Source organism: Centroberyx gerrardi, chromosome 23 (genome assembly GCF_048128805.1).
Source record: "Centroberyx gerrardi isolate f3 chromosome 23, fCenGer3.hap1.cur.20231027, whole genome shotgun sequence".
NCBI lineage: Eukaryota > Metazoa > Chordata > Actinopteri > Beryciformes > Berycidae > Centroberyx > Centroberyx gerrardi.
Genome location: NC_136019.1, coordinates 16,102,936 through 16,130,190, shown reverse-complemented (window position 1 = coordinate 16,130,190; position 27,255 = coordinate 16,102,936). Strand labels below are relative to the sequence as shown.

The 27,255-nt window shown below is 42.1% G+C and overlaps 2 protein-coding genes across 2 annotated transcripts in view; both read right to left on the bottom strand.

Moving 5' to 3' along the window:
* The window catches only part of LOC139930023 (uncharacterized), a 41,538-nt gene extending 26,723 nt beyond the window's left edge, over positions 1-14,815 (bottom strand). The window contains exons 1-17 of the mRNA XM_078291719.1: positions 14,782-14,815; positions 12,977-13,147; positions 12,641-12,871; positions 10,130-10,229; positions 9,543-9,787; positions 8,107-8,364; positions 7,328-7,585; positions 6,861-7,118; positions 6,394-6,651; positions 5,600-5,857; positions 4,028-4,285; positions 3,561-3,818; positions 2,783-3,040; positions 2,316-2,573; positions 1,538-1,795; positions 1,071-1,328; positions 138-395 (exon numbers count right to left, since the gene is read on the bottom strand). Of these exons, the coding sequence (XP_078147845.1) occupies positions 138-395; positions 1,071-1,328; positions 1,538-1,795; positions 2,316-2,573; positions 2,783-3,040; positions 3,561-3,818; positions 4,028-4,285; positions 5,600-5,857; positions 6,394-6,651; positions 6,861-7,118; positions 7,328-7,585; positions 8,107-8,364; positions 9,543-9,787; positions 10,130-10,229; positions 12,641-12,871; positions 12,977-13,147; positions 14,782-14,815 (3,877 nt within the window). The remainder of the gene's footprint in view (positions 1-137; positions 396-1,070; positions 1,329-1,537; positions 1,796-2,315; positions 2,574-2,782; positions 3,041-3,560; positions 3,819-4,027; positions 4,286-5,599; positions 5,858-6,393; positions 6,652-6,860; positions 7,119-7,327; positions 7,586-8,106; positions 8,365-9,542; positions 9,788-10,129; positions 10,230-12,640; positions 12,872-12,976; positions 13,148-14,781) is intronic.
* Positions 14,816-23,142: 8,327 nt separating this feature from the next.
* Positions 23,143-26,611, bottom strand: ccdc166 (coiled-coil domain containing 166). The gene is made up of 8 exons (XM_071923118.1): positions 26,553-26,611; positions 26,271-26,324; positions 25,933-25,987; positions 25,592-25,736; positions 25,158-25,237; positions 24,200-24,376; positions 23,686-23,799; positions 23,143-23,556 (listed from the first exon to the last, which is right to left on the bottom strand). The coding sequence occupies exons 1-8, from the start codon at positions 26,609-26,611 to the stop codon at positions 23,143-23,145; spliced, it is 1,098 nt and encodes a 365-aa protein (XP_071779219.1).
* Between the last annotated feature and the right edge of the window lie 644 nt (positions 26,612-27,255).

Here is a 27,255-nt window from a genome sequence, read left to right as displayed (position 1 = left end):
TATTAAAAGGAGCAGGGCATGTAGTTAGACAAAATAATGCCCAGCAAATACATGTTATGTTTACATTGGTTCATTGAGATGTAAATGATGGCCTGCTGAGCTGTGCAGTGAACATTACATGAAGAGAAAAATCTTACCAGTGACTGCAGTAATGTTGACTCCACTGCTTCTGACATTCTCAGACACAATGAAGAGAGTGAATGTGTATTCAGTCCCAGCAGTGAGAGATGAGACTGTGTGAATTACTGGTCCATCTCCTACTGGTGCAGTGATGTTTATCTCTGAACCATCAAACTGGAGAATATAACTGACGGTGCTGTTCACTTTATTCCACTGCAGAGTGATTCTAGTCTCCTCTTGTCTTGTTGATGTGAAGCCTTCTGCATTGAGAGGAACTGAGACAGAAAGCATGACCGAAGTGAAGTTAAACATAAGGACAAGTTGTCACACATCCTAAGTATTGTTGTAGGCTACATTCTTTAGTGCCATTTGCTATCCCCAAATTATATAACTTGAAGGCTAAATAGGCATAACATAAAGCGGATTCAGGTGGGAACACTGACCAGGTGATAGCAAAGTCTTGTCATCCAGTAGGATTTTTTTTTATTATTTCTTTTAAAAAAATATTTTTTGGCATTTTCATGCTTTATTTGACAGGGAGATAGTTAGAGAGACAAAGGAAGGCATGGGAGAGAGAGAGAGAGGGGAGGACACGCAGCAAAGGACCACAGGCCGGACCCGAACCCGGATCTTTGATTTCTTATATTGTAATGAAGGACATCATATAGATGTCATGGGTGTGATTGGGGATTGGAAATCAACCCTCCTATTTAGAAGGTTTCTGAATTGGAACACAGCTGATGAGTGCTGGATATTAGTCTTAGGACCAGCTTTTCACTCTCTTAATTAACTTGCACTGAGGCAACATTCAGTTTGGAGAGGTAAATGTTTGGCACAATCATGCACTCCAGTTTTTGGTGCCCAATAAATACATCGTATTTTCAGTGTTGGTGCATCTAGATGTATAGCCTGCCTTGCAGTTGCATGTGTGATCAAGTCAGATATCTTACCAGTGACTGCAGTAATGTTGACTCCACTGCTTCTGACATTCTCAAACACAGTGAAGAGAGTGAATGTGTATTGAGTCCCATCAGTGAGCGATGAGACTGTGTGAGTCACTGGTCCATCTCCTACTGGTGCAGTGATGTTGATCTCTGCACCATCAAACTGGAGAATATAGTTGACAGTGCTGTTGACTTTATTCCACTGCAGAGTGATACCAGTCTCATTTTGTCCCGTTGATCTGAAGCCTTCTGCATTGAGAGGAACTGAGACAGAAAAACAGGAGTGATGAGATTCATCAACAAGGACTTCAAAATAATCAATGTTCCTGTTGGCTGCTAAGTTGCTCCATTGTGCATGCCCACACGAATGAAACCTAATGCGCACTAGTAAATACATCATATTTTCAGTGTTGGTGCATCTAGATGTATAGCCTGCCTTGCGATTGCATATGTAATCAAGTCAGATGTCTTACCAGTCACTGCAGCAATGTTTACTCCTCTGCTTCTGACATTCTCAAACACAGTGAAGAGAGTGAATGTGTATTGAGTCCCAGCAGTGAGGGATGAGACTGTGTGAGTTACTGGTCCGTCTCCTACTGGTGCAGTAATGCTTATCTCTGCACCATCAAACTGAAGAATATAGTCGACAATGCTGTTCACTTTGTTCCACTGCAGAGTGATACTAGTCTCATCTTGTGCTGTTGAGCTGAAGCCTTCTGCGTTGAGAGGAACTGAAACAGAAAGCGTGACCGAAGTGAAGTTAAACATAAGGACATTCTAACTATTGCTGTAGGTTACTTTCATTAATGCCATTTTGTATCCCCAAATGATGTAACTTGAAGCCTAAATAGGCATAACATAAAGCGGATTCAGGTGGGAACACTGACCAGGTGACAGCAAAAGCTTGTCCTTCAGTAGGATTCTTTATGTATGATCTTTGATGTCCTACATTGTAATGAAGAACATCAGACTTCATAGATGTGATTGGGGATTGGAAAACAACCGCCCTATTTAGAAGATTTCCGAATTTGAACACAGCTTATGAGAGCTGGATATTACTCTCAGGACCAGGTTTTCACTCTCTTAATTAACTTGCACTGAGGCCACATTCAGTTTGGAGAGGTAAAGGTTTGGCATAATCATGCACTCCAGTTTTTGGTGCCCAATAAATACATCGTATTTTCAGTGTTGGTGCATCTAAATGTATAGCCTGCCTTGCAGTTGCATGTGTGATCAAGTCAGATGTCTTACCAGTGACTGCAGTAATGTTGACTCCGCTGCTTCTGACATTCTCAAACACAGTGAAGAGTGTGAATGTGTATTGAGTCCCATCAGTGAGAGATGAGACTGTGTGAGTCACTGGTCCATCTCCTACTGGTGCAGTGATGTTGATCTCTGCACCATCAAACTGGAGAGTATAGTTGACAGTGCTGTTGACTTTATTCCACTGCAGAGTGATACCAATCTCATTTTGTCGCGTTGATCTGAAGCCTTCTGCATTGAGAGGAACTGAGACAGAAAAACAGGAGTGATGAGATTCATCAACAAGGACTTCAAAATAATCAGTGTTCCTGTTGGCTGCTAAGTTGCTCCATTGTGCATGCCCACACGAATGAAAACTAATGCGCACTAGTAAATACATCATATTTTCAGTGTTGGTGCATCTAGATGTGTAGCCTGCCTTGCGATTTCATATGTAATCAAGTCAGATGTCTTACCAGTGACTGCAGCAATGTTTACTCCTCTGCTTCTGACATTCTCAAACACAGTGAAGAGAGTGAATGTGTATTGAGTCCCAGCAGTGAGGGATGAGACTGTGTGAGTTACTGGTCCATCTCCTACTGGTGCAGTGATGCTTATCTCTGCACCATCAAACTGAAGAATATAGTCGACAATGCTGTTCACTTTGTTCCACTGCAGAGTGATACTAGTCTCATCTTGTGCTGTTGAGCTGAAGCCTTCTGCGTTGAGAGGAACTGAAACAGAAAGCGTGACCGAAGTGAAGTTAAACATAAGGACATTCTAACTATTGCTGTAGGTTACTTTCATTAATGCCATTTTGTATCCCCAAATGATGTAACTTGAAGCCTAAATAGGCATAACATAAAGCGGATTCAGGTGGGAACACTGACCAGGTGACAGCAAAAGCTTGTCCTTCAGTAGGATTCTTTATGTATGATCTTTGATGTCCTACATTGTAATGAAGAACATCAGACTTCATAGATGTGATTGGGGATTGGAAAACAACCGCCCTATTTAGAAGATTTCCGAATTTGAACACAGCTTATGAGAGCTGGATATTACTCTCAGGACCAGGTTTTCACTCTCTTAATTAACTTGCACTGAGGCCACATTCAGTTTGGAGAGGTAAAGGTTTGGCATAATCATGCACTCCAGTTTTTGGTGCCCAATAAATACATTGTATTTTCAGTGTTGGTACATCTAGATGTATAGCCTGCCTTGCAGTTGCATGTGTGATCAAGTCAGATGTCTTACCAGTGACTGCAGTAATGTTGACTCCGCTGCTTCTGACATTCTCAAACACAGTGAAGAGTGTGAATGTGTATTGAGTCCCATCAGTGAGAGATGAGACTGTGTGAGTCACTGGTCCATCTCCTACTGGTGCAGTGATGTTGATCTCTGCACCATCAAACTGGAGAGTATAGTTGACAGTGCTGTTGACTTTATTCCACTGCAGAGTGATACCAATCTCATTTTGTCGCGTTGATCTGAAGCCTTCTGCATTGAGAGGAACTGAGACAGAAAAACAGGAGTGATGAGATTCATCAACAAGGACTTCAAAATAATCAGTGTTCCTGTTGGCTGCTAAGTTGCTCCATTGTGCATGCCCACACGAATGAAAACTAATGCGCACTAGTAAATACATCATATTTTCAGTGTTGGTGCATCTAGATGTGTAGCCTGCCTTGCGATTTCATATGTAATCAAGTCAGATGTCTTACCAGTGACTGCAGCAATGTTTACTCCTCTGCTTCTGACATTCTCAAACACAGTGAAGAGAGTGAATGTGTATTGAGTCCCAGCAGTGAGGGATGAGACTGTGTGAGTTACTGGTCCATCTCCTACTGGTGCAGTGATGCTTATCTCTGCACCATCAAACTGAAGAATATAGTCGACAATGCTGTTCACTTTGTTCCACTGCAGAGTGATACTAGTCTCATCTTGTGCTGTTGAGCTGAAGCCTTCTGTGTTGAGAGGAACTGAAACAGAAAGCGTGACCGAAGTGAAGTTAAACATAAGGACATTCTAACTATTGCTGTAGGTTACTTTCATTAGTGCCATTTTGTATCCCCAAATGATGTAACTTGAAGGCTAAATAGACGTGACATAAAGCGGATTTAGATTGGAACTTTGACCAGGTGACAGCAAAAGCTTGTCCTTCAGTAGGATTCTTAATGTATGATCTTTGATGTCCTACATTGTAATGAAGAACATCAGACTTCATAGATGTGATTGGGGATTGGAAAACAACCGCCCTATTTAGAAGATTTCCGAATTTGAACACAGCTTATGAGAGCTGGATATTACTCTCAGGACCAGGTTTTCACTCTCTTAATTAACTTGCACTGAGGCCACATTCAGTTTGGAGAGGTAAAGGTTTGGCATAATCATGCACTCCAGTTTTTGGTGCCCAATAAATACATCGTATTTTCAGTGTTGGTGCATCTAGATGTATAGCCTGCCTTGCAGTTGCATGTGTGATCAAGTCAGATGTCTTACCAGTGACTGCAGTAATGTTGACTCCGCTGCTTCTGACATTCTCAAACACCGTGAAGAGTGTGAATGTGTATTGAGTCCCAGCAGTGAGAGATGAGACTGTGTGAATTACTGTTCCATCTCCTACTGGTGCAGTGATGTTTATTTCTGCACCATCAAACTGGAGAATATAATTGACGGTGCTGTTCACTTTATTCCACTGCAGAGTGATTCTAGTCACCTCTTGTGCTGTTGAGCTGAAGCCTTCTGCATTGAGAGGAACTGAGACGGAAAGCATGACCGAAGTGAAGTTAAACATAAGGACCAGTTGTCACACATCCTAAGTATTGTTGTAGGCTACATTCTTTAGTGCCATTTGCTATCCCCAAATGATGTAACTTGAAGCCTAAATAGGCATAACATAAAGCGGATTCAGGTGGGAACACTGACCAGGTGACAGCAAAGACTTGTCATCCAGTAGGATTGTTGATGTAAGATCTTAGATTTCCTATATTGTAATGAAGGACATCATATAAATGTCATGGATGTGATTGGGGATTGGAAATCAACCCTCCTATTTAGAAGGTTTCTGAATTTGAACACAGCTGATGAGTGCTGAATATTAGTCTTAGGACTAGCTTTTCACTCTCTTAATTAACTTGCACTGAGGCAACATTCAGTTTGGAGAGGTAAATGTTTGGCATAATCATGCACTCCAGTTTTTGGTGCCCAATAAATACATCGTATTTTCAGTGTTGGTGCATCTAGATGTATAGCCTGCCTTGCAGTTGCATATGTGATCAAGTCAGATGTCTTACCAGTGACTGCAGTAATGTTGACTCCACTGCTTCTGACATTCTCAAACACAGTGAAGAGAGTGAATGTGTATTGAGTCCCAGCAGTGAGGGATGAGACTGTGTGAGTTACTGGTCCATCTCCTACTGGTGCAGTAATGCTTATCTCTGCACCATCAAACTGAAGAATATAGTCGACAATGCTGTTCACTTTGTTCCACTGCAGAGTGATACTAGTCTCATCTTGTGCTGTTGAGCTGAAGCCTTCTGCGTTGAGAGGAACTGAAACAGAAAGCGTGACCGAAGTGAAGTTAAACATAAGGACCAGTTGTCACACATCCTAAGTATTGTTGTAGGCTACATTCTTTAGTGCCATTTGCTATCCCCAAATGATGTAACTTGAAGGCTAAATAGGCATAACATAAAGCGGATTCAGGTGGGAACACTGACCAGGTGACAGCAAAGACTTGTCATCCAGTAGGATTGTTGATGTAAGATCTTTGATTTCCTATATTGTAATGAAGGACATCATATAGATGTCATGGATGTGATTGGGGATTGGAAATCAACCCTCCTATTTAGAAGGTTTCTGAATTTGAACACAGCTGATGAGTGCTGAATATTAGTCTTAGGACCAGCTATTCACTCTCTTAATTAACTTGCACTGAGGCAACATTCAGTTTGGAGAGGTAAATGTTTGGCATAATCATGCACTCCAGTTTTTGGTGCCCAATAAATACATCGTATTTTCAGTGTTGGTGCATCTAGATGTATAGCCTGCCTTGCAGTTGCATATGTGATCAAGTCAGATGTCTTACCAGTGACTGCAGTAATGTTGACTCCACTGCTTCTGACATTCTCAAACACAGTGAAGAGAGTGAATGTGTATTGAGTCCCATCAGTGAGAGATGAGACTGTGTGAGTCACTGGTCCATCTCCTACTGGTGCAGTGATGTTGATCTCTGCACCATCAAACTGGAGAATATAGTTGACAGTGCTGTTGACTTTATTCCACTGCAGAGTGATACCAGTCTCATTTTGTCCCGTTGATCTGAAGCCTTCTGCATTGAGAGGAACTGAGACAGAAAAGCAGGAGTGATGAGATTCATCAACAAGGACTTCAAAATAATCAGTGTTCCTGTTGGCTGCTAAGTTGCTCCATTGTGCATGCCCACACGAATGAAACCTAAAGCGCACTAGTAAATACATCATATTTTCTGTGTTGGTGCATCTAGATGTATAGCCTGCCTTGCGATTGCATATGTAATCAAGTCAGATGTCTTACCAGTGACTGCAGTAATGTTGACTCCACTGCTTCTGACATTCTCAAACACAGTGAAGAGAGTGAATGTGTATTGAGTCCCATCAGTGAGAGATGAGACTGTGTGAGTCACTGGTCCATCTCCTACTGGTGCAGTGATGTTGATCTCTGCACCATCAAACTGGAGAATATAGTTGACAGTGCTGTTGACTTTATTCCACTGCAGAGTGATACCAGTCTCATTTTGTCCCGTTGATCTGAAGCCTTCTGCATTGAGAGGAACTGAGACAGAAAAACAGGAGTGATGAGATTCATCAACAAAGACTTCAAAATAATCAGTGTTCCTGTTGGCTGCTAAGTTGCTCCATTGTGCATGCCCACATGAATGAAACCTAATGCGCACTAGTAAATACATCATATTTTCAGTGTTGGTGCATCTAGATGTATAGCCTGCCTTGCGATTGCATATGTAATCAAGTCAGATGTCTTACCAGTGACTACAGCAATGTTTACTCCTCTGCTTCTGACATTCTCAAACACAGTGAAGAGAGTGAATGTGTATTGAGTCCCAGCAGTGAGGGATGAGACTGTGTGAGTTACTGGTCCATCTCCTACTGGTGCAGTGATGCTTATCTCTGCACCATCAAACTGAAGAATATAGTCGACAATGCTGTTCACTTTGTTCCACTGCAGAGTGATACTAGTCTCATCTTGTGCTGTTGAGCTGAAGCCTTCTGCGTTGAGAGGAACTGAAACAGAAAGCGTGACCGAAGTGAAGTTAAACATAAGGACATTCTAACTATTGCTGTAGGTTACTTTCATTAGTGCCATTTTGTATCCCCAAATGATGTAACTTGAAGGCTAAATAGGCGTGACATAAAGGGAATTAAATTGGAACTTTGACCAGGTGACAGCAAAAGCTTGTCCTTCAGTAGGATTCTTAATGTATGATCTTTGATGTCCTACATTGTAATGAAGAACATAAGACTTCATAGATGTGATTGGGGATTAGAAAACAACCGCCCTATTTAGATGATTTCCGAATTTGAACACAGCTTATGAGAGCTGGATATTACTCTCAGGACCAGGTTTTCACTCTCTTAATTAACTTGCATTGAGGCGAGGCATTCAGTTTGGAAAGGCAAACGTTTGGCACAATCGTGCACTCCAGTTTTTGGTGCCCAATAAATACATCGTATTTTCAGTGTTGGTGCATCTAAATGTATAGCCTGCCTTGCAGTTGCATGTGTGATCAAGTCAGATGTCTTACCAGTGACTGCAGTAATGTTGACTCCACTGCTTCTGACATTCTCAAACACAGTGAAGAGAGTGAATGTGTATTGAGTCCCAGCAGTGAGAGATGAGACTGTGTGAATTACTGGTCCATCTCCTACTGGTGCAGTGATGTTTATCTCTGCACCATCAAACTGGAGAATATAGTTGACGGTGCTGTTCACTTTATTCCACTGCAGAGTGATACTAGTCTCATCTTGTGCTGTTGAGCTGAAGCCTTCTGCGTTGAGAGGAACTGAAACAGAAAGCGTGACCGAAGTGAAGTTAAACATAAGGACATTCTAACTATTGCTGTAGGTTACTTTCATTAGTGCCATTTGCTATCCCCAAATGATGTAACTTGAAGGCTAAATAGGCGTGACATAAAGGGAATTAAATTGGAACTTTGACCAGGTGACAGCAAAAGCTTGTCCTTCAGTAGGATTCTTAATGTATGATCTTTGATGTCCTACATTGTAATGAAGAACATAAGACTTCATAGATGTGATTGGGGATTGGAAAACAACCGCCCTATTTAGATGATTTCCGAATTTGAACACAGCTTATGAGAGCTGGATATTACTCTCAGGACCAGGTTTTCACTCTCTTAATTAACTTGCATGTGTGATCAAGTCAGATGTCTTACCAGTGACTGCAGTAATGTTGACACCACTGCTTCTGACATTCTCAAACACAGTGAAGAGAGTGAATGTGTATTGAGTCCCAGCAGTGAGAGATGAGACTGTGTGAATTACTGGTCCATCTCCTACTGGTGCAGTGATGTTTATCTCTGCACCATCAAACTGGAGAATATAGTTGACGGTGCTGTTCACTTTATTCCACTGCAGAGTGATTCTAGTCTCATCTTGTCTTGTTGATCTGAAGCCTTCTGCATTGGGGGGAACTGAGACAACAAGTACAACTTATCAGACAGGCATAATGACTTTTATTTTAATATTTGTTTGATTGGTATTGTTTTGCCTGACTGGAGAAAAAAATAATGAGATCATTGTATTTATGCCAAGCTTTCAAGCTTGTTTGTTGTTGTTTGTTGTTCTTTCATCACGGTCATTTTAAAACATTGAGCCGTTTTCATCATGTTGATATCACTTATGCTCTTTAGATGAAACAGGTTTGTGTATGTAGTCCTATATGCTTAGCCTATGCAGCTCTTAACATAGATTCTTCTACCTCTCTTGTTCATGCCTTGTTCATGTTCACAAATCTAAACTCAACTGCCATTATAGAAATAATGTGAATTCCATTTTGAAGGTGAAATTCCAGTCTAAATCAAGAAATAAGGCTTTGTTGTTGATTGTATTGTGACTTGACTTAAAACATCCACTAGTGAAGTGCTTAATGTGACTTTCCATGGAGCTTTGTTGAGAGAGAACACAGACAGAAAGAGAGAGAGGAGAGATGAGATGTCATTACTGGCTGTGTAACAGATGAATGGGAGACTGAGGGAACAGTCATCATCCGACCACCCTCCCGGGTCACTGAACGATGAGGCGACACATTGCTCCGCATCGCTGGCGAAATCCGGTTGCCCGCTGCTCCAGTGTCGAAAGAGCGAGGTGCTCCCATCAGACCACAGTTTTTCCCGGTAAAGGCCGATCCACACAAAGTCCATACCTGCCAGGGCCGTGATGAGGTCATTTTCTGTTTCGTTCCTCACACTGATGGGGAAACACAACATGCGCACATTTTAAGGTATGCCAAGTTATTGACTTAGAGCCTTGTGTGTTTATGTAAGTATTTGGTAGTATTTTCTAACAGTAGACAACAGTTGAATAATCTTCAATTTCTATATCACCAATACTACCATCAACTGAAAGAAAGAAATGCAAATCCCAGATCCATAGTGGCCTGAAAAATATTCCTGTGATTTAATTTTAATGACATAAAACTAATACTCATGTTTGACCTTCGATGTTTCTGATTTAGAAAACAAAACAAAAGTTGAGCTACACTCCAAGGTACACCAGTTTGCCACTTCCTAGAGTCTTGATGATACATACCTGGCCAGATCTACATAATTCTCCCTGCAGTATCTCTGAGCTTCGGTCCAATTCTTTTGATCGCTGACCTTAACAAAGGTTATATTTCCATCCACCGTACCTGGAAATATAGCAGAGGAAGAGGAATTATAAACAATAATCATTAATCAGTCTACAGTGAGCAACACTTATTTTCCTATAAAGTCTGCACAAGTTTCATTGCAAGAAGTAGTAGGAAGAGCTGAAGAACATCTCATCTGGATTAACAAACACTGATGGGCGAATTCACAAAAGGATTGCGTGGCTTTTGCTGACGCTAAACCTGTGCAAATAAGACACAAAGAAACCGTGTAATTCACAAAGCACTCGCAAAGGGTGAAATGCCCCGCTAACTGCGCTGCCACAATAGCGTCTAGGTGCTCCTGTGCTATTTGCACGTATTTAAATTAGGTAATATGCATACATTTGGCACAAAATTGGCCCCTTTCTATGCAAATGAGCGTCATTGCAAAAACAGTCCAATTCACATAGATCGGCGCTAATTGCCACACGCAGTTACAGTGAAATTATTAGCGTCTTCAGAGAGTTGGTGGTAATTGAAGCGCATTTATAAGGAGTGTCACGCCCAGACTTTCCAGTGATCATGGCAGCAATGATTGTAGCCAGGCGAAGGCATCGTAATGCCAGGCGTGCTCGTGAGCGGATATTTCGAAGGAGAATATCACTTGTTGATTTAACTGAGAATTGAATTGAATTGACCTTGCAAATGTCTCTGCAACAATTCCACCTTTGTGTGACCTAAAAAATAAAATTGTCTGTAAATACAGTCTGTAAATAATATTTTGACATCATTATTATTATTATTACTATAGAACTTTAACACAGATTGCTTCACAAACAAAAGCAAATAAATCAGTACAACCAAACAATCAATAAAACTCAATTTCTCACTCTGAAAATATTTTCACTTATCTCACTAGTCAGCACAGTGGGCCTTAATTTGGCCTAAAGATTCAGCACCATGGACAGCCCCGCTCAAACTCATTTATTTATTTTGGGATGCAGTGAGATGCAATGACAAACAAAGGATGCAGTGACAGGATACAATTGTGTCATGAAAAATAAATGAATAAAGCTCCCCTACATTCTCCTTTGTTCTCCGCTTCAAATCATGCCATCTTCTTTTGCAGTCTGAAGGTGCGTTTGGAAACACCAACAGCACTGACAGACTGGGATATTAAATCCCAAATATGGTTTCTCGCAGCCCCGGTTAAATTTCTTGCCTGAAGTTTTGAGGAATGCCTCTGCACCTCGTCCGTCAGGACTTGCAGCTCGCAGTCTAAAAATTTAATTTTTCTCTTTCTCTCTGCCATTGTCCTGCCTACTGTGTTCTTGGCACAAAGGCAACATTTATACTTTGCCACATTGATAATTGCAATCAGACGCAAAACAGTGGCAAATTGCACTCAGTTGCAACAGGTTATGGGCATGTTTGTGCTGGCATATCATTAGCGCAATATCTTTTGTGAATCGGTCCTTGAGACGTAGCAAATAGCGGTTGCAAATGATACGCAATTCATGGTGCTATTAGCGGCCGCAATCCATTCTTTGTGAATTCGCCCCTGAGTGTGATAAAATATTGTTGACTCCATGTCTAGTATAGGCCACTATTTTTTCCAAAATGAACATAGGAATGCCTCTGATGGTGATAAATCTGTCCGTCCAGATAATGTTCAAATGGGTTGAACTTTCTTTCCGTCAAAATGGATGGAAATCTGACGGAGACGGACGCATCATCAGTCCTGTCCGGACAACAGACAGCTCTCATCGGAAATTAATTGAAATGAACGGAGACGGACAGACACAATGGATCAGTGTCGCCACGGCTAACGTTACTTAAATACCACAGGTAATAACGTTACCTGCCGCTAAAGTTTGTCAGGCAGCAGAAGACGTGGATGACTGTCGGCGGAGAGTGTGGCTCTGTGTGGGAGCAATGGTCAGCTAGCTCAACACGGTTATCAGTTAAATTATCTATTCCACTACCTATTCCACTAATGTCACTTCAATACCACAATAACGATACCTACCGTTAAGGTTCGCAGGACAACAGGAGACGTGGTTTTCTGTAAATTGGCAGGTAAATCAGCAGAGTGGGCTCACTGTGTGGGACTGAATGTGGCTTTTAGCCCATAGGCAAGAGGCCAACTCTTAGTCAAAGACACCCTCTAGAGGCCATCTCACAAAGCGACATTTAATGAAGCGACAGGTGTATGATTGACTGCCTGACCTGAATTTGGCTGCTGATGCCCTCGGCTGCGCCGTGGGAAAAAGGGACTTGGGATCTTTGGAAGCTGTCTAGAAAGATGTTGGCTAATTGCTCTAAAAATTGGATGAAAAGACTTTGCAACTCAAGGAACTTAGAAACTCTGGAAGTGATATGAGGAAAGGACTTGATATTTATAGAAATTTGGTGGAGTTGATCTATCCGATTGTTTATTTATTCAGTCTTGTTAGACATTAAGGACTCACCATTATAGCAGACAAAGGGGCGTGTGGTGCTGCACTCAGTGTCTCCCCAGGTGCCAAAGTACGGACTCCCAGTGAAAAGCTCCCCGCAGTACTGTTGTCCTCTGAGGTTGTTGGGCTGGGAGATATACCAGTTTCTAAACTCTGTCTCCCCTTCACCATAGAAGCTGCCGTCATTCAAGGACCATCTCCAGCTGTTTACCAAGTCATCATAAAGACCAATCCACGCCTTGCCTGTACAAAACCAGATTCATACTAAAAATGATTATCCAAATATGCACAATGTGGACTTATTCTGTGCGGTTCTCCGTCTATAGGATTCAAATATCGAGAACTTGCCTGTGTAGCTGGATGTGGTGCTGTTAACTGCGCTGAGGTCTGCTGTGTTTTCTATGGTGGCCAGGTCAGTGTAGGTCTCTCTGCAGAAGCTCTGGGCTGTGGTCCAGTTCACTGGTGTGCTAACAAAGTGGTACTGGCGAGACTGGGCAGAGGCAACATTGACCAGTGCGCCTACAACAAAGCATATTTGTTTTTTTATCTGCTTACTTTTATTCGAACAGGTGTATGTACGCTTTTCACATGAATAAACCGGGCACGTGAACACATCTGTGTACTATCAGGAAGTGTGGTTAACACAGACACCATGGGGTTTTACAGAGCTTCTTTCCTCATTGTTGAGAACGCTCATCCATGAGTGGTTTGATGGCAACAGTTTGGAAAGAATTTAAAATATTTTAGTGTACTTTTCATAAGCTAAGAGTTGTTTCACTGAGGCATTATGCCTCATTTATTCATTCTTTCATTTCTTCCATTCATACTGGTGTATTCATATTCATACACACATGTTCATACAGTGTAAAAATGAAGTAACCCCCCACCCCATCTGCTATGTCCCAGACTGGGTTTGTGCTGTCATCACCACAATGAAGCCAAATATGCTCCACTGGACCTGCTCAGAAAGCCCCATTGCACTGCAAAAAACATCCATACTAACAAGTCATTTAGTCTCATATTCAGCCTTCAATGCAGTTTCACTTGTTTCAGGAATTTTAAATGAGTCAGTATCTTGAAACAAGTCAGAATAAGGCAGATCACTGCACTACTATCAAGAAAATGACACTTGATTCTACAAAATTCTTGAAACAAGTTTTGCATTTGCATTGGAAACAAGTGAAATGATCTAACCCCATTGGCAGATTTTCTTCACTTGTTGAAACTTACGATTTCAGGACTTTTTTGCAGTGGGGATTTCATGTCTAATGACAGCAATTTGGCCACCGCAGCTTGTGGCAGATCACGTTTCATTCTTTCTCACTTAATCACTTAGTCACTGATCACTGCTGAACCACAGACTGAAAAGAACCAGTTAAACTAGTAGCTCAAAGTGAGCTGAGCTGTGATAGATGAATGCTTCAGGCATTTTATTTGACCTCTGTGACTAGCAAAGTGCTAGCACGCATCATGCTGCTCCGCCTTACAACACACATTACTGAGAACTTCCTTCCAGAGTCTCAGGCTGGGTTCAGAAAAGACCGGACTACATCCGATATGATCTTTGTAATCCACCAAATCCAGTAGAAGCACAGGGAACAAAACAAGGATCTATACATTGCATTCATAGATCTGAAAAAGCCCTTCAATACCATGGGTCGAACAATCCTGTGGACACTGCTGAACAAATTTGCCATCAAAATTTCGAAACGTTGATTTTCAATGGACTGCCATAAGCAAGTAAGCAGTACTCCAATTGGGTCCTCCGTAATGTTTTTATTTACATTCATAGCCCTGTTTCAAAGTACATGTCAATTACAGTAATACTTTCTTTAACTGAGTCTAAGCTAAGTATGTAAAGGCAAGAAGTCTGATCTTTTTATCTGATTTGTTGTTCCGAGGCATGACTGAAGATCAGATGTATCAGATAATGTTTGAAAGTAAGCTCAAGCTGACACACCTCCTTTAACTATGTGTATTCATTTATTTTCTGACTGAATATATTTATCATAAACTTCAATCATAACGAAGCAAAACAATCACAAAAACCAATAAACCCAATTAGAAAAGAGCCTTCAATTAAAGATGAGTTTGAAAGTTGTAAGTATTTTAAATATCAAAACAGTCATAATAATCAATTGAGAGGCACTGACCTGTGAGCAGCAAGATGAGCAGCCCATAAGCCATGCTCTTAACCTTTGAACATATGAAATATACACAACATTAATCCATTTTTGCTTTAGTTATGGTCACTATTTTAAACACTCTCACACATGGGCAAACCTCAATTCAACTTGTCTTCTTCACATTTGTCTTGCAGATGAGATGCATTTGCATATGCACCAATATGTCAATGCTCAGTACATTTCCTTTAAGCCTTAAACACTTAAAATATGGTACAAATAATGATCCTTTTCTTCTTACCTCTTTTCCCTTTGTGTTCTCAGTGCTCAGCCCTTTTCAAACCATAACTGTCAGTCACTGTGTGATGTTTGTCTCTCAGGTAAATAATTGTTTGGCGTGAGGCAGAAAGGCATGTCGATGCTGAGCTGCTGGTTCTCACTGATGGTTATAGTTAAGATTTAGGACAGGGGAAACACTCCTGTAATAACCCAGATGCAGGAATCAGGAAGTAAAAGCTGAATGTTCTGTGACGTGAATTCCATCAGTGTGCCTCAGAGAACAAAGCACACGGATGGAAAGGTATGCCCTGGTAGTCAAACCCAACCTGCTTGCTTCTGTTTGTGGTCTCATTACACACAGATAGTAACCAATTAAAAGTATTCTCCTTAATGTAATTGAGTAGCTTTTTGTGCACTTGTACTTTTTTGAGTATTTTTCAATGTTAGTCATTTTAATTTCACTTTAGTATGCTTTGGTTAAATGAGTCTCCTTGACTACATTTTAAATCACATCCAGTACAAATTGTGTAGGCTCTGCATCAGAGACTGACCTAACATGATTGTGTTGATTCATTCTTTACTTTGTTAATGCGCTTTGTTTCTTTAATTCAAAACAGACTAGTCTGAACTGTCTTCTTGTTCTTTTAACATTGCAAAGGAAAGGTTGTATGTCAAATGTTCTCTTTTGTAGAAAAAAAACTAACTCAGTCCATTTTAATTGAGACACTTTTTTAATCTTTCTTAAGTACATTTTTACACCAATACTTTTACTTGTTTTACTTGAGCAGGGCTTTCAGTACTCTTTACAACCCTGGTGGTTCTCTAGAAGTTAGTCTGTGCAATATCTTTTATAATCTGAAAAAACATGCTCAAAAAATAAGAGGAAGCCTTCTCCAAGCTTGGGACAATGCCTAGCTGGAGAAAGATCAGTGTTTACAATGTGGAAGAAAACTCAGGATGAGAGAGTGGCAGTTTGACAGGTTTATTCAATCTGCAGGCTGGGAGCTGAAGAACTCAAAATCTGGATGATTATACAGAGTTTTATAGTGTTGAATATTCATGACTATGTTAATACAGGTAGAATATAATAAAGCTATGGTCAAAAAGTATAAGGTCATATGAACAAGACTGAACAACCAATGATAATTATAGTTGTAGCACTTTAAGGAGATTCATAATAAGAGGAACCACCTTCTTCTAGAAAACAAGTTATTATTTTGTCAGTGTTATCTATGAGATTTGGGCATTTGCACATTTCAGGCTCACAGTTTTGTGACAAACACACAAGATGTTACTGTAGAGTTTAGTCTTATAATGGTGAAGCAGATTCAGTGTTCTTGAGTTTTAGGCACTTAAGGTGGAAATATGAGTCAAAGGTTACATTTAAGTCAGCATATAGGAATGTTGCTTAGCATAGGTACTTTTCCATTTCTTCCTCAACAACAACTAAGTGCAGTATCAATATGTATGCGCTCAGGTGAAAACAATCACCTCACATATGAGGAAATAATTGCAGGCTTATTTGCAGGGGAAACCCCACGGTGCCTGTAGGCAATGTCTTCCTGTTTGCACACCACTCATCACACTATTCAATATTCACTATTCAATCTCAAACCCTGCAGTGATAAGAAGGAAATATGAGGTTAAAACATAACCTCATCCAGGCCAAGGCTTTATATCACATTTCACAGCAGTGATTGGTGTTAAGAGGTTTTAGTTCACCTAAAGGAGCGTTCCACAGTTTGAGAAGACAACTCAATTTAATCCTCATTCAGTCCATACATACAGTTTGTGAATTATTATAATTTGGTTTAAGTGTTGAGTAATATGTGTGTTCAAAACACTATATATGTGTACAAAATCACATGTTACATTATACAATGCAACTATGATGCCTGATGAATTTACCCTCAACAACCTACTATGATACTGGCAAACTTTCAACAGGTTCAGCAAGATTTATGCAGGTACTGTAATAAAAACATCACCCCCTTTTCTGAGATGCCACATAAATTACAAGGTGCAGTGTGTGTAGTTTCACTTATAGTGGGTGTGTTTTAGGTTGATGAGATACGGAAGAGGATTAGGGCCACATGTCAAAAATGTATTTGAGTTCTGGGATTAATTAATATTCTCAGAATTCTGACTCTATTCTCAGAATAAAGTCAGTCAGTCAGTCAGTCAGTCAGCCAGTCAGTCAGCCACTCAGTCAGTCAGTCAGTCAGTCAGTCAGTCAGCCAGTCAGTCAGTCAGTCAGCCAGTCAGTCAGTCAGTCAGTCAGTCAGTCAGTCAGTCAGTCAGCCACTCAGCCAGCCAGTCAGTCAGTCAGCCAGTCAGTCAGCCACTCAGTCAGTCAGTCAGTCAGTCAGCCACTCAGCCAGCCAGTCAGTCAGTCAGCCAGCCAGTCAGTCAGTCAGTCAGCCAGCCAGCCACTCAGTCAGTCAGTCAGTCAGTCAGCCAGTCAGTCAGTCAGTCAGTCAGTCAGTCAGTCAGTCAGTCAGTCAGTCAGTCAGCCACTCAGCCAGCCAGTCAGTCAGTCAGCCAGCCAGTCAGTCAGTCAGTCAGCCAGCCAGCCACTCAGCCAGCCAGTCAGTCAGTCAGCCAGCCAGTCAGTCAGTCAGTCAGCCAGCCAGCCAGTCAGTCAGTCAGCCAGCCAGTCAGTCAGTCAGCCAGCCAGTCAGTCAGTCAGTCAGCCAGTCAGTCAGTCAGTCAGCCAGCCAGTCAGTCAGCCACTCAGCCAGCCAGTCAGTCAGTCAGCCAGCCAGTCAGTCAGCCACTCAGCCAGCCAGTCAGTCAGTCAGCCAGCCAGTCAGTCAGTCAGTCAGCCAGCCAGCCACTCAGCCAGCCAGTCAGTCAGTCAGCCAGCCAGTCAGTCAGTCAGTCAGCCAGCCAGCCAGCCACTCAGCCAGCCAGTCAGTCAGTCAGCCAGCCAGTCAGTCAGTCAGCCAGCCAGTCAGTCAGCCACTCAGCCAGCCAGTCAGTCAGTCAGCCAGCCAGTCAGTCAGTCAGTCAGCCAGCCAGCCAGTCAGTCAGTCAGTCAGCCAGCCAGCCAGTCAGTCAGTCAGTCAGTCAGCCACTCAGCCAGCCAGTCAGTCAGTCAGCCAGTCAGTCAGCCACTCAGTCAGTCAGTCAGTCAGTCAGCCACTCAGCCAGCCAGTCAGTCAGTCAGCCAGCCAGTCAGTCAGTCAGTCAGCCAGCCAGCCACTCAGTCAGTCAGTCAGTCAGTCAGCCAGTCAGTCAGTCAGTCAGTCAGTCAGTCAGTCAGTCAGTCAGTCAGCCACTCAGCCAGCCAGTCAGCCAGTCAGCCAGTCAGTCAGTCAGTCAGTCAGCCAGCCAGCCAGCCAGCCAGTCAGTCAGTCAGTCAGGCAGTCAGTCAGTCAGTCAGTCAGCCACTCAGCCAGCCAGTCAGTCAGTCAGTCAGTCAGTCAGTCAGTCAGGCAGTCAGTCAGTCAGTCAGTCAGCCAGCCAGCCAGTCAGTCAGTCAGTCAGCCAGCCAGCCAGTCAGTCAGCCACTCAGCCAGCCAGTCAGTCAGTCAGCCAGTCAGTCAGTCAGTCAGTCAGCCAGCCAGCCAGCCAGCCAGTCAGTCAGTCAGTCAGGCAGTCAGTCAGTCAGTCAGTCAGCCACTCAGCCAGCCAGTCAGTCAGTCAGTCAGTCAGTCAGGCAGTCAGTCAGTCAGTCAGTCAGTCAGGCAGTCAGTCAGTCAGTCAGTCAGCCAGCCAGCCAGCCAGCCAGTCAGTCAGTCAGTCAGCCACTCAGCCAGCCAGTCAGTCAGTCAGTCAGCCAGTCAGTCAGTCAGTCAGTCAGTCAGTCAGCCACTCAGCCAGTCAGTCAGTCAGTCAGTCAGTCAGTCAGTCAGCCAGTCAGTCAGTCAGTCAGCCACTCAGTCAGTCAGTCAGTCAGTCAGTCAGTCAGTCAGCCAGTCAGTCAGTCAGTCAGTCAGCCAGTCAGTCAGTCAGTCAGTCAGTCAGTCAGTCAGCCAGTCAGTCAGTCAGTCAGCCAGTCAGTCAGTCAGTCAGTCAGTCAGTCAGCCACTCAGCCACTCAGCCAGTCAGTCAGTCAGTCAGTCAGTCAGTCAGCCACTCAGCCAGCCAGTCAGGCAGTCAGTCAGTCAGCCAGTCAGTCAGGCAGTCAGTCAGTCAGTCAGTCAGTCAGTCAGCCAGTCAGTCAGGTAACGCTTAGTGAGATGTCGCTTCATGAGATGGCCTCTAGAGGGCGTCTTTGACCACGAGATGGCCTCTCACCTATGGGCTAAATGCCACATTCAGTCTCATACACTGATAATGGCATATTGGATCTCACACAGGTTCTGAAAAAATAAATACATAGCAGTACCGGTGGTTGTACCTGTTTTAGGAGCTTAAACTACTGGCTCGGTTCGTTTTATTACCAAAGCGTTCCGGCTGAGCGGTGTTTGGACCTTCGGGCCAGTCACAGTGTTTAAAAACAAACACACAATCAAATGACAGGTACAGACAGTTTAATCTGAGCCGCGGAGCTGACAGGTTGTTGCGAAAATGTCGAGAAAAAAGAAACTAGACATTCTTTCCTATTTTCAACCCAATGTGAGTGATAAAACAATGTGTTCAAGTGAATTTAACTTGTAGATAGATAGACATGTCATTTTCTCATGATCCATCTTTGTAAGTGAAATTACTGCAGTGTAAAGTTTGCTACCGGAGAGTGAAGAAATATGTAGCCGTCTATTCTTGTTTGATTGACTATAACATTAGATATGTTGCAGTGGTGAGAGGAGACAGGTCAGCAGAGTTGAGGTGACTAGATGATGTACAAAGTTAATAAAGCTAAAATAAGTGTGTTCCTGGTTTTGCTAAAGCTTTTGATGCCATAAAAGTGATGGCCATCTCCTAACTGGTACCCTTGTACACAATAATATTCAGTTCATAAGCAAGTCTCAACATGGTGCATTACAGTAATTCAGACCAGTAATAAGGACTACTATGTCAAAGCCATGTGGTTATCTGAAATTAATCAACACCCCTCCAGCCAATCAGAATCAATTCATCCAGCACATGTATAACAAATATTACAGTTTTTCTCAGTTGCTTTGGTACATTTCTCAGATCAGAATTGAAATTCTCAAAACTACTTGTTCAACCTCCACATCATCTAGTCACTTGTGCACATCATAAAAGCAATTTCTCATTCTTTTGAACAAATTGCAAATGCTTTGGCACATTCATGCAAATGATTATGTACAATTGTCTGCTGTTTCCTACATTATCAATTGCTTATGTCATGTTGATCAAAATGTATTATACTGGTTCTCTGTTGAATAGTCTTACCCCCCAAAACATCTAGGCATTAGTTCATTCAGTTCAAGTCATTACATGCAAAATGGTTGAACCAGTTGTCATAATCTGTCAAGCATATTTTCTATACATTTCTATTAGACTTTTTTTGTAAATGTGTCCTGAATTGATGAATTGCTCTCAGGTGAATCTTGACTTTCCCTAATGAAGGGGAATGTGTGAAGCATTAGATCAACCAATGATCAACCAGTTCTCTAAAATAGCAGACAGACAGGAACGTCAGGAGGTGTAGAAAGACCGCACTGTAATTCCCCATACATCGCTGCATGTACAGTTCTGCCTAAGGGGTGTTTCCTATGTTTACATTTCTAATTTTGTATTTTTTTCCTTTGTGCTATGCAGTGCTGTAAAACAGTCTTGTCTTTTTCTTTTCTGTATTGCAATGACATGGTCTGTCAACAAATTACAGTACAAACAGTAAAAGCGTAAATGTCCTGTCCAATCTCTTGCAATCAATCTCCCACATACAGTAATGTGTAACTTTGTACTGTTGAAATTGATATATGCAGAAAAAGTGCAGCCTTGTGCATTTTCAATCATTGTCATCAAACCTTAGCCATAGTTTACATCAGAAAATACTTACAGTCACTGTTATATTGACAACATGGCTAAGCATTTTGACTATCTTGTTTGTAAACAATGACACAAGGACTTGTCATTCTGATGGCACTGACATGTTCATTGACATAAATATTTACTTTTGAGAGATAGACTAAGGATTTTGAGCAAGTTACGGGCTTTTGCAGGTAATCCATTGTGTGGTGCTGTTTGTACGAATTGTTTCGAGAAATGCACTTACTGTTTTGCAAATGTTAAGGATGATTCGAGAAATGTACCAAAGCGACTGAGAAAAACTGTAATGGATAATATTTTGAGAGCTGACTTTTTTGTCATGTCATGTTTCCTCTAGCAGGAGGAAGTTGAGCCAGTTTGGAGGGAAGTGGCACAAAATAGTGATACTCAGGTACAATCACCTTCAAACGGGGAAATGCTAGTAAAATATGAACCAAGTGAATTGTATTTTTTAAAGGTAATGTTGTCCATTCTATCAGTATCTTAGCAAGGACAACAACAGATTGAGGGAGTCAGGGTCACCAACCAAACCCAGATCCAGACAGGACACTGCACCACCCATGGCTTCACTAAAGCCTTTTTCTGTTTATTTTATGTTTGCAGCTGTTAGTGCCAAGTTTGATGGAAATCTTCCAAGTCCTTCCAATCTCCTTTCAAGTTATAATAATAAGTTAGTTATAATAAAGCAATTCCATTCCATTATAATAGAGAGGTATGTTATTAGATCTTTAATTTCATCAATTTAAGATTTAAGTTAACCATGTAGTGATGTGTACATTACAGGATTCTTCAATGCAAAGCATCTTGTAACTTGGCTTGTAGCGCAGTAGAGTGTCCCAAATGTTGCCCAATTTGATTTGTAAGGTCAAATACATGGAATGTCCCTCCCTGGTTCAGCCCCACATTACTTGGGCTCAGTCCCAAATGTATTCAAAGCTTGGCAACGCCCACACTGAGCCCCACTCTCTGCCGCTAATTTACATACATCCACGTCTTCCGTTGCCCTATAAACTTTAACGTTATGTCACGTTATTACCTGTGGTATTTAAGTGACGTTAGTGGAATTATTTAACCGATAACCGTGTCGTAATGCTTCAGTGCATTGAATTGAATTGAACACACGCGCCATGGGTCTGTACAGGATCTGTGCTTGTTTCCCACGGCGTGCCATGTGGCTGGGGGCAGAAAATGGCAAAGTCAGGTCACTCACTCAGTCACTCACTCATGGACGGTTTGCACAAAGCCTGCGCTTCATCGGATGGCCTCTAGAGGGCGCCCATGGGTCTATACAGGATCTGTGCTTGTTGTCTTCCTCATGCAACCTCTAGGTTTTGTTCTTCAAGTGCGTTCGTTATTAAAGGGTAATGCCACTCAATCCAAGAATTCTGTTCAACCTGCTCCACTGACACTGACTTCCTGAACTCGTACAACGTCTGAGCTTTTGTTACAGACAGCAGCAGGGCCAGGCCTGGGTTCACTTTGGGGAAAATCCAATTGGGTCTATTGTTCCAGTCAAAATCAGTCCAATCCCTTCAATCCATAATCTGACCCAGGTTTATTAGTGAGGTTATGATGCCATTTGCTGTCAGATGACTGGGCCAAAGCATCTTGATCAGCATAGAGGACCAAATACAATCTCAACAAATCAGTAAATACATTTGGAAATAATTAGACAATTAAACATTTTGTTTCTAAATTATTACAAAATACTCAACTCAGTATCCTGAAATCTTCTTAATATGAATATGAATATATTCATATTACTATTCAATTTACAAATTTTCAAATTTGGTGCAGAATCATTTGATTTCTGTATTTGAGTGACCCTTTTGACATTTGATGTGACATTTTTAACATTTTATGTGACTGTTACTTGTAGCTGTAATCAACTACTCGAGATACAGTAGATATCCTGGGAACTGCCCCAAAATCATCAAAACCCTTGCATGAAATGTAATGGTCGTCATGCAAAGAAAACACCAACTGCTCTACTGTACATTGTACATAACAACTGCAAAAAAATACCCCACTGGAAGTCACTTACGCGAAAGTAAAATGAAATTATACTTTCATTTTATATTTGTGTAATGTAAAGCCAAAGTCATGCAGGTGAAAATGACTTTATTAACACAAGAAAGAAAAATTCCCTCCCCCTCTCTCTCTCTCTCCATCCCCTCTCCCAGGTATCTGATGCCAGATATTTTCAGGTTATGCCCTGCTGCCCCCTTGTGGTTTGGGCTGGGACTGCGGTTTCCCACCAGGCTTTGTTTTGGAGTGGGACTTCTCCGTAGGCTTTAAGTCAGGGCGTGCCTGGCCTGCAGGGTGTGTTTTGGGTGTCTGCCTCCCCCTAGGCTCAATTTTAGGGTGTTTCTCAGCCTGTGCTTTGGGTGTTTTGCTGTTTGCCTGGTCCTTCAGCTGTATTTTGGGCTGTGCCTGTCTCTCTGACTGTACACTGGGGAGTTCCAGGCCCTCAGACGGTGTTTTGGGATGCTTCTGGTCCTCAGACTGTGTTCTGAAGTGCTTCTGGTCCTTGGACTGTTTTTTGGAGATGCAGAGCCTCTTAAACGTTGTGGCACACTCTCTATCCAGCAGCAGCTCCTGCCTCTGGGCTTGGAGTAGACACTGTCAACGGATTGCAGAGCGGGTGTCAATTCACTTTCAGCTCAGTCAATTCCAAAATTAAAGACAAATCCAGATCTCGCAAAAATGTACTTCTCTGCGTGAAGTATCTCTCTTTGGGCCTGGCTGTACCTGGCGGGTCTTGAGGGCGTCGGTTCTCTGGATGAGCTGCTGCAGCTCAGCTCTCAGACGCTGGTTCTCCTCTGATACCGTTCTGGTGTAGGACTGCAGGAAGTCAGACGCTTCCTGGAGATAGAGAGAAGGAGAGAGAGAGAGACAGAGAGAGAGAGAGAGAGAGACAGAGAGAGACAGAGAGAGACATAGACAGACAGAGAAGTGGTTAGCATGGAAGTGTAGCTCATACAAATGAGACAAAGTGTGTATTTTGTGTTTTTGTTCACACATGTCCCTCTTTTTCTATATGAAGTCATGTTTTTAATGCCCCAATAAAAGGATCAGCATCTTTTGCCTTTGGTAGATCAACACAGTAGAGACAAGCAGGGAAGACTGAGAGAGACAAGGGGATGACATGCAACAGAGATCCCACAAAGGTCTCTTAAAACCTACCAGGTAAACTGGTCCTCCCTGCCGCCCCATATTGCCTGAGCATGAGTTCTTCTGCTTCCTCTGCCTGGCCTGCACTCACCCTGTTGGCTGCCAGCGCCTCGGCCTGCACTCTGTGTTTGGCCTGGCTCTCGTAGCGCTGCTTCTCAGAGAGGAAGCCGGCCTTGAGACCCCGCAGGGAGTCCAAATGCTGCCGCCGCATACGGGCCACCTCCTTCTCCAGCTCCGCTATACGGCCCAGCTGCTGCTGCTTCAGGTCCTGGGAGACACACACACACACGCGCGCGCACACACACACCAGCAAAAGGACGGACACGTGAAAGCCAACAGGATACACAGAAGAACAGGCCGACCAACAGGCACTAGACAGATGAATCCCATAGGAGAATCCCCAAAAAAGGAGAAATGGCAGCACATCCCACAAATAAGAGTTAAAATGATGGATTACTTACATTTTATGATGGTTGTGTGCCCTTCAATAAACTTGTGAAATGTAAGTAATCCATCATTTTGAGTCTTATTTTACTCCTTTCTGGGGATCTCACATATAATTCATGTTGTTTTGGTTCACCCCTGCTCATGAGTTCTACTATTGAACCACAATCTCTTTCTACTACTAGACAGCAGGGGTGGAAATATCCTCAAGGAGAAGTACTATTAGTTTGCAGAGTAAAAACTACTCAGCCTACTTTTTTTTTTTATCAAAATAGAAAATTGCTGCCTATGATCTTCCCAATGCAATGCATAAAGGATGAGAAGATGGAGAATTCAAACTACAGCCTCTTAATTAAAAACAAAATGATGATGGCACCACAATTAGCCCGTTTCTGATGTGAAAATTGAAAATGTAGAATGATGTGAATGCAAAAGTACAATTGTCCAGTTAATAGATACTTAAGTAAAAGTACAATTACTAACTTAATGTTAAGCTACACAATTATGGTAACAACAGTAAGTGTAATTTGGTAGTCACTGGCCTCTCTCTCTATCACACACACACACACACACACACACACACACATACATACACAGACAGGTACCTTGAACTCTCCCAGCTGAGATGTCTTTGTGTTGAGCATCGCCAGCTCACCCTCCTTCTCCTGAATCAACCTGCTCACCTCTGAGAGAGAGAGAGAGAGAGAGAGAGAGAGAGAGAGAGAGAGAGAGAGAGGGAGAGAGAGAGAGAGCGGGGGGGTGGGTAAAAAACACAAAGCATAATGTTTATGTAAGGAAATACTAAATTAGTTTCTGTTTTCTTGCTAAATCTTAGATGAATGTCGCTATCCATGCGCTTGTTCTATCTTTTAAGAATTTTCTCCCATATCACAAACATACACATACATAGAGGCTTTCCAAACCACTGAACTGTAAAAGCAGGAGCTAGTCCAGCCATTTTTTTTTTACTGTATTTAATTATCCAGGGAAGGTTGGTTAAGCTTTCCCTATTGGCCCATCCCACTTCCTGGACTCTCACCATTGGCCTGTTCCTGGTACTCGGCCAGAGTCTTCTCCCTCTGCTTCTTCAGGGCCTCCAGTTCCTGCTGGTTCTGCTCACTGAGGGTCACGATGAGGCTCTGACACTTCTGGGTCTGCTTGGAGAGGTACGACATGTACGCCTGCTGCTGGGAGGGGTGGGGGAATGATAAAATATTGGAACCTAGATGCACAATTTTCTTGGCAGAGGGAGGAGAGAGGATTGTGTGACATAAAGAAATACTGAGAGAAAGAAATACTGAGAGAGAGAGAGAGAGAGAGAGAGAGAGAGAGAGAGAGAAAGAGAGAGAGAGTATGCGTGTGTATGTCTGTGTCACTCACACTCTCCAAACAAGTCTGATTTGCCTCATTTTGTAGAAAGTCATTTTCACGAAGCCTGGTGTGATTAGAGAGTTAAGTTCAGAGTGTCTGAGCAGTAATAATGATCAGGTGAGAAATGGCAGCAGGGTGGCATAGGGTGACCTGGTAATTTTCCTTTTTCATATTACATTATTATTAAATCCCATATAGAGCTATAATGACCCAGGGGTCAAATAATCAAAAATATGCATGAAAAATACATATGGATGAAATCATTCATTCTCTGACCTATTCATTCATTTTCTCTCTTCCTCATTCACATACTAATTTGACCCATGTACTGAGAGAGTAAAGGATACAGCTCCTCTCTTCTCCTCTTCAGCTTGTTCAAGGTGTCAGTCATCTTGTCATATCTACAGTGGGGAAAAAAAAAAAGATAAAGTGAAGAGAGAAAAGAAAGTATGATATACAGTAGGATGATGATGGACAAACTATAGAGGGACATACAGTAGGCCTAAGATATTTATGGACCCAGATAACCAGCTGAAGAAAACAAGAATAAAGCGGTAGAGAGAGGTAGATAGACAGATAGACAGATAGACAGACAGATAGATAGATAGATAGATAGATAGATAATTTACTCTTTCTGTAGAGTCTCTCCGTCAGAATCCTGCTCAGCTTCCTCTATTCCTCCATCCATCTTTGGAGCAGGGATACTATTCAAATATCACAACAAAACTAGCAATTTTGTCATCGGAGATAAAATATGACCATACAGTCTCAACAAACTCACTACTGAGTGATTTTTCGTTAGAGATTTCAAATCGCAGTTGAACTTTAGCTACAAAGTAAAGTAAACAAAGCGATAGTTAAGCCAGTGGCAGCTGAAATCACGGACTAAATCGCTGGCCTAATTAAAACACACATCAGCTCACCGTGTTTCCTCCCTCAGTCACAACCACTCTCTGTTGCCATGACAACACCACGCAACAACACCAGGCCAACCCACACGGGGGAAAAAAAAACCTTATATAGGCTATAAAATATTCAAAATGACCAAAATGTGTTTGTACGTACAGATGACATTAATTTGAAAAAAAATAAAAAATAAATAAAAAAAGATACATGCACACATATTATGAAGTGTATGTGAAAAGTATCTTTTGCAGTGTGGGAAGATGATTTCACTTGCTGTGTAACTCTTTATGCGCTGTAGTGTTATAATGTGTGACTGCTCTACTGACATGATTTCCACCAGATGAGAGATGAACTTGACCTACTATCAATTCACAAACTGATTTCATGTGGCACCGCTGTAATTACTTATAATTCCAGCAAGAGGCG

Bases quoted from the DNA above. Each gene is read 5' to 3' on its own strand.
- ccdc166 (XM_071923118.1), bottom strand. From the start codon at position 26,611: ATGGATGGAGGAATAGAGGAAGCTGAGCAGGATTCTGACGGAGAGACT. The intron at 26,325-26,552 runs GTAAATTATCTA...TCCCCACTGTAG, and splicing joins GGAGAGACTCTACAGAAAGA to ATATGACAAGATGACTGACA. The intron at 25,737-25,932 runs GTGAGTGACACA...CCCTCCCAGCAG, and splicing joins ATCAGACTTGTTTGGAGAGT to CAGGCGTACATGTCGTACCT.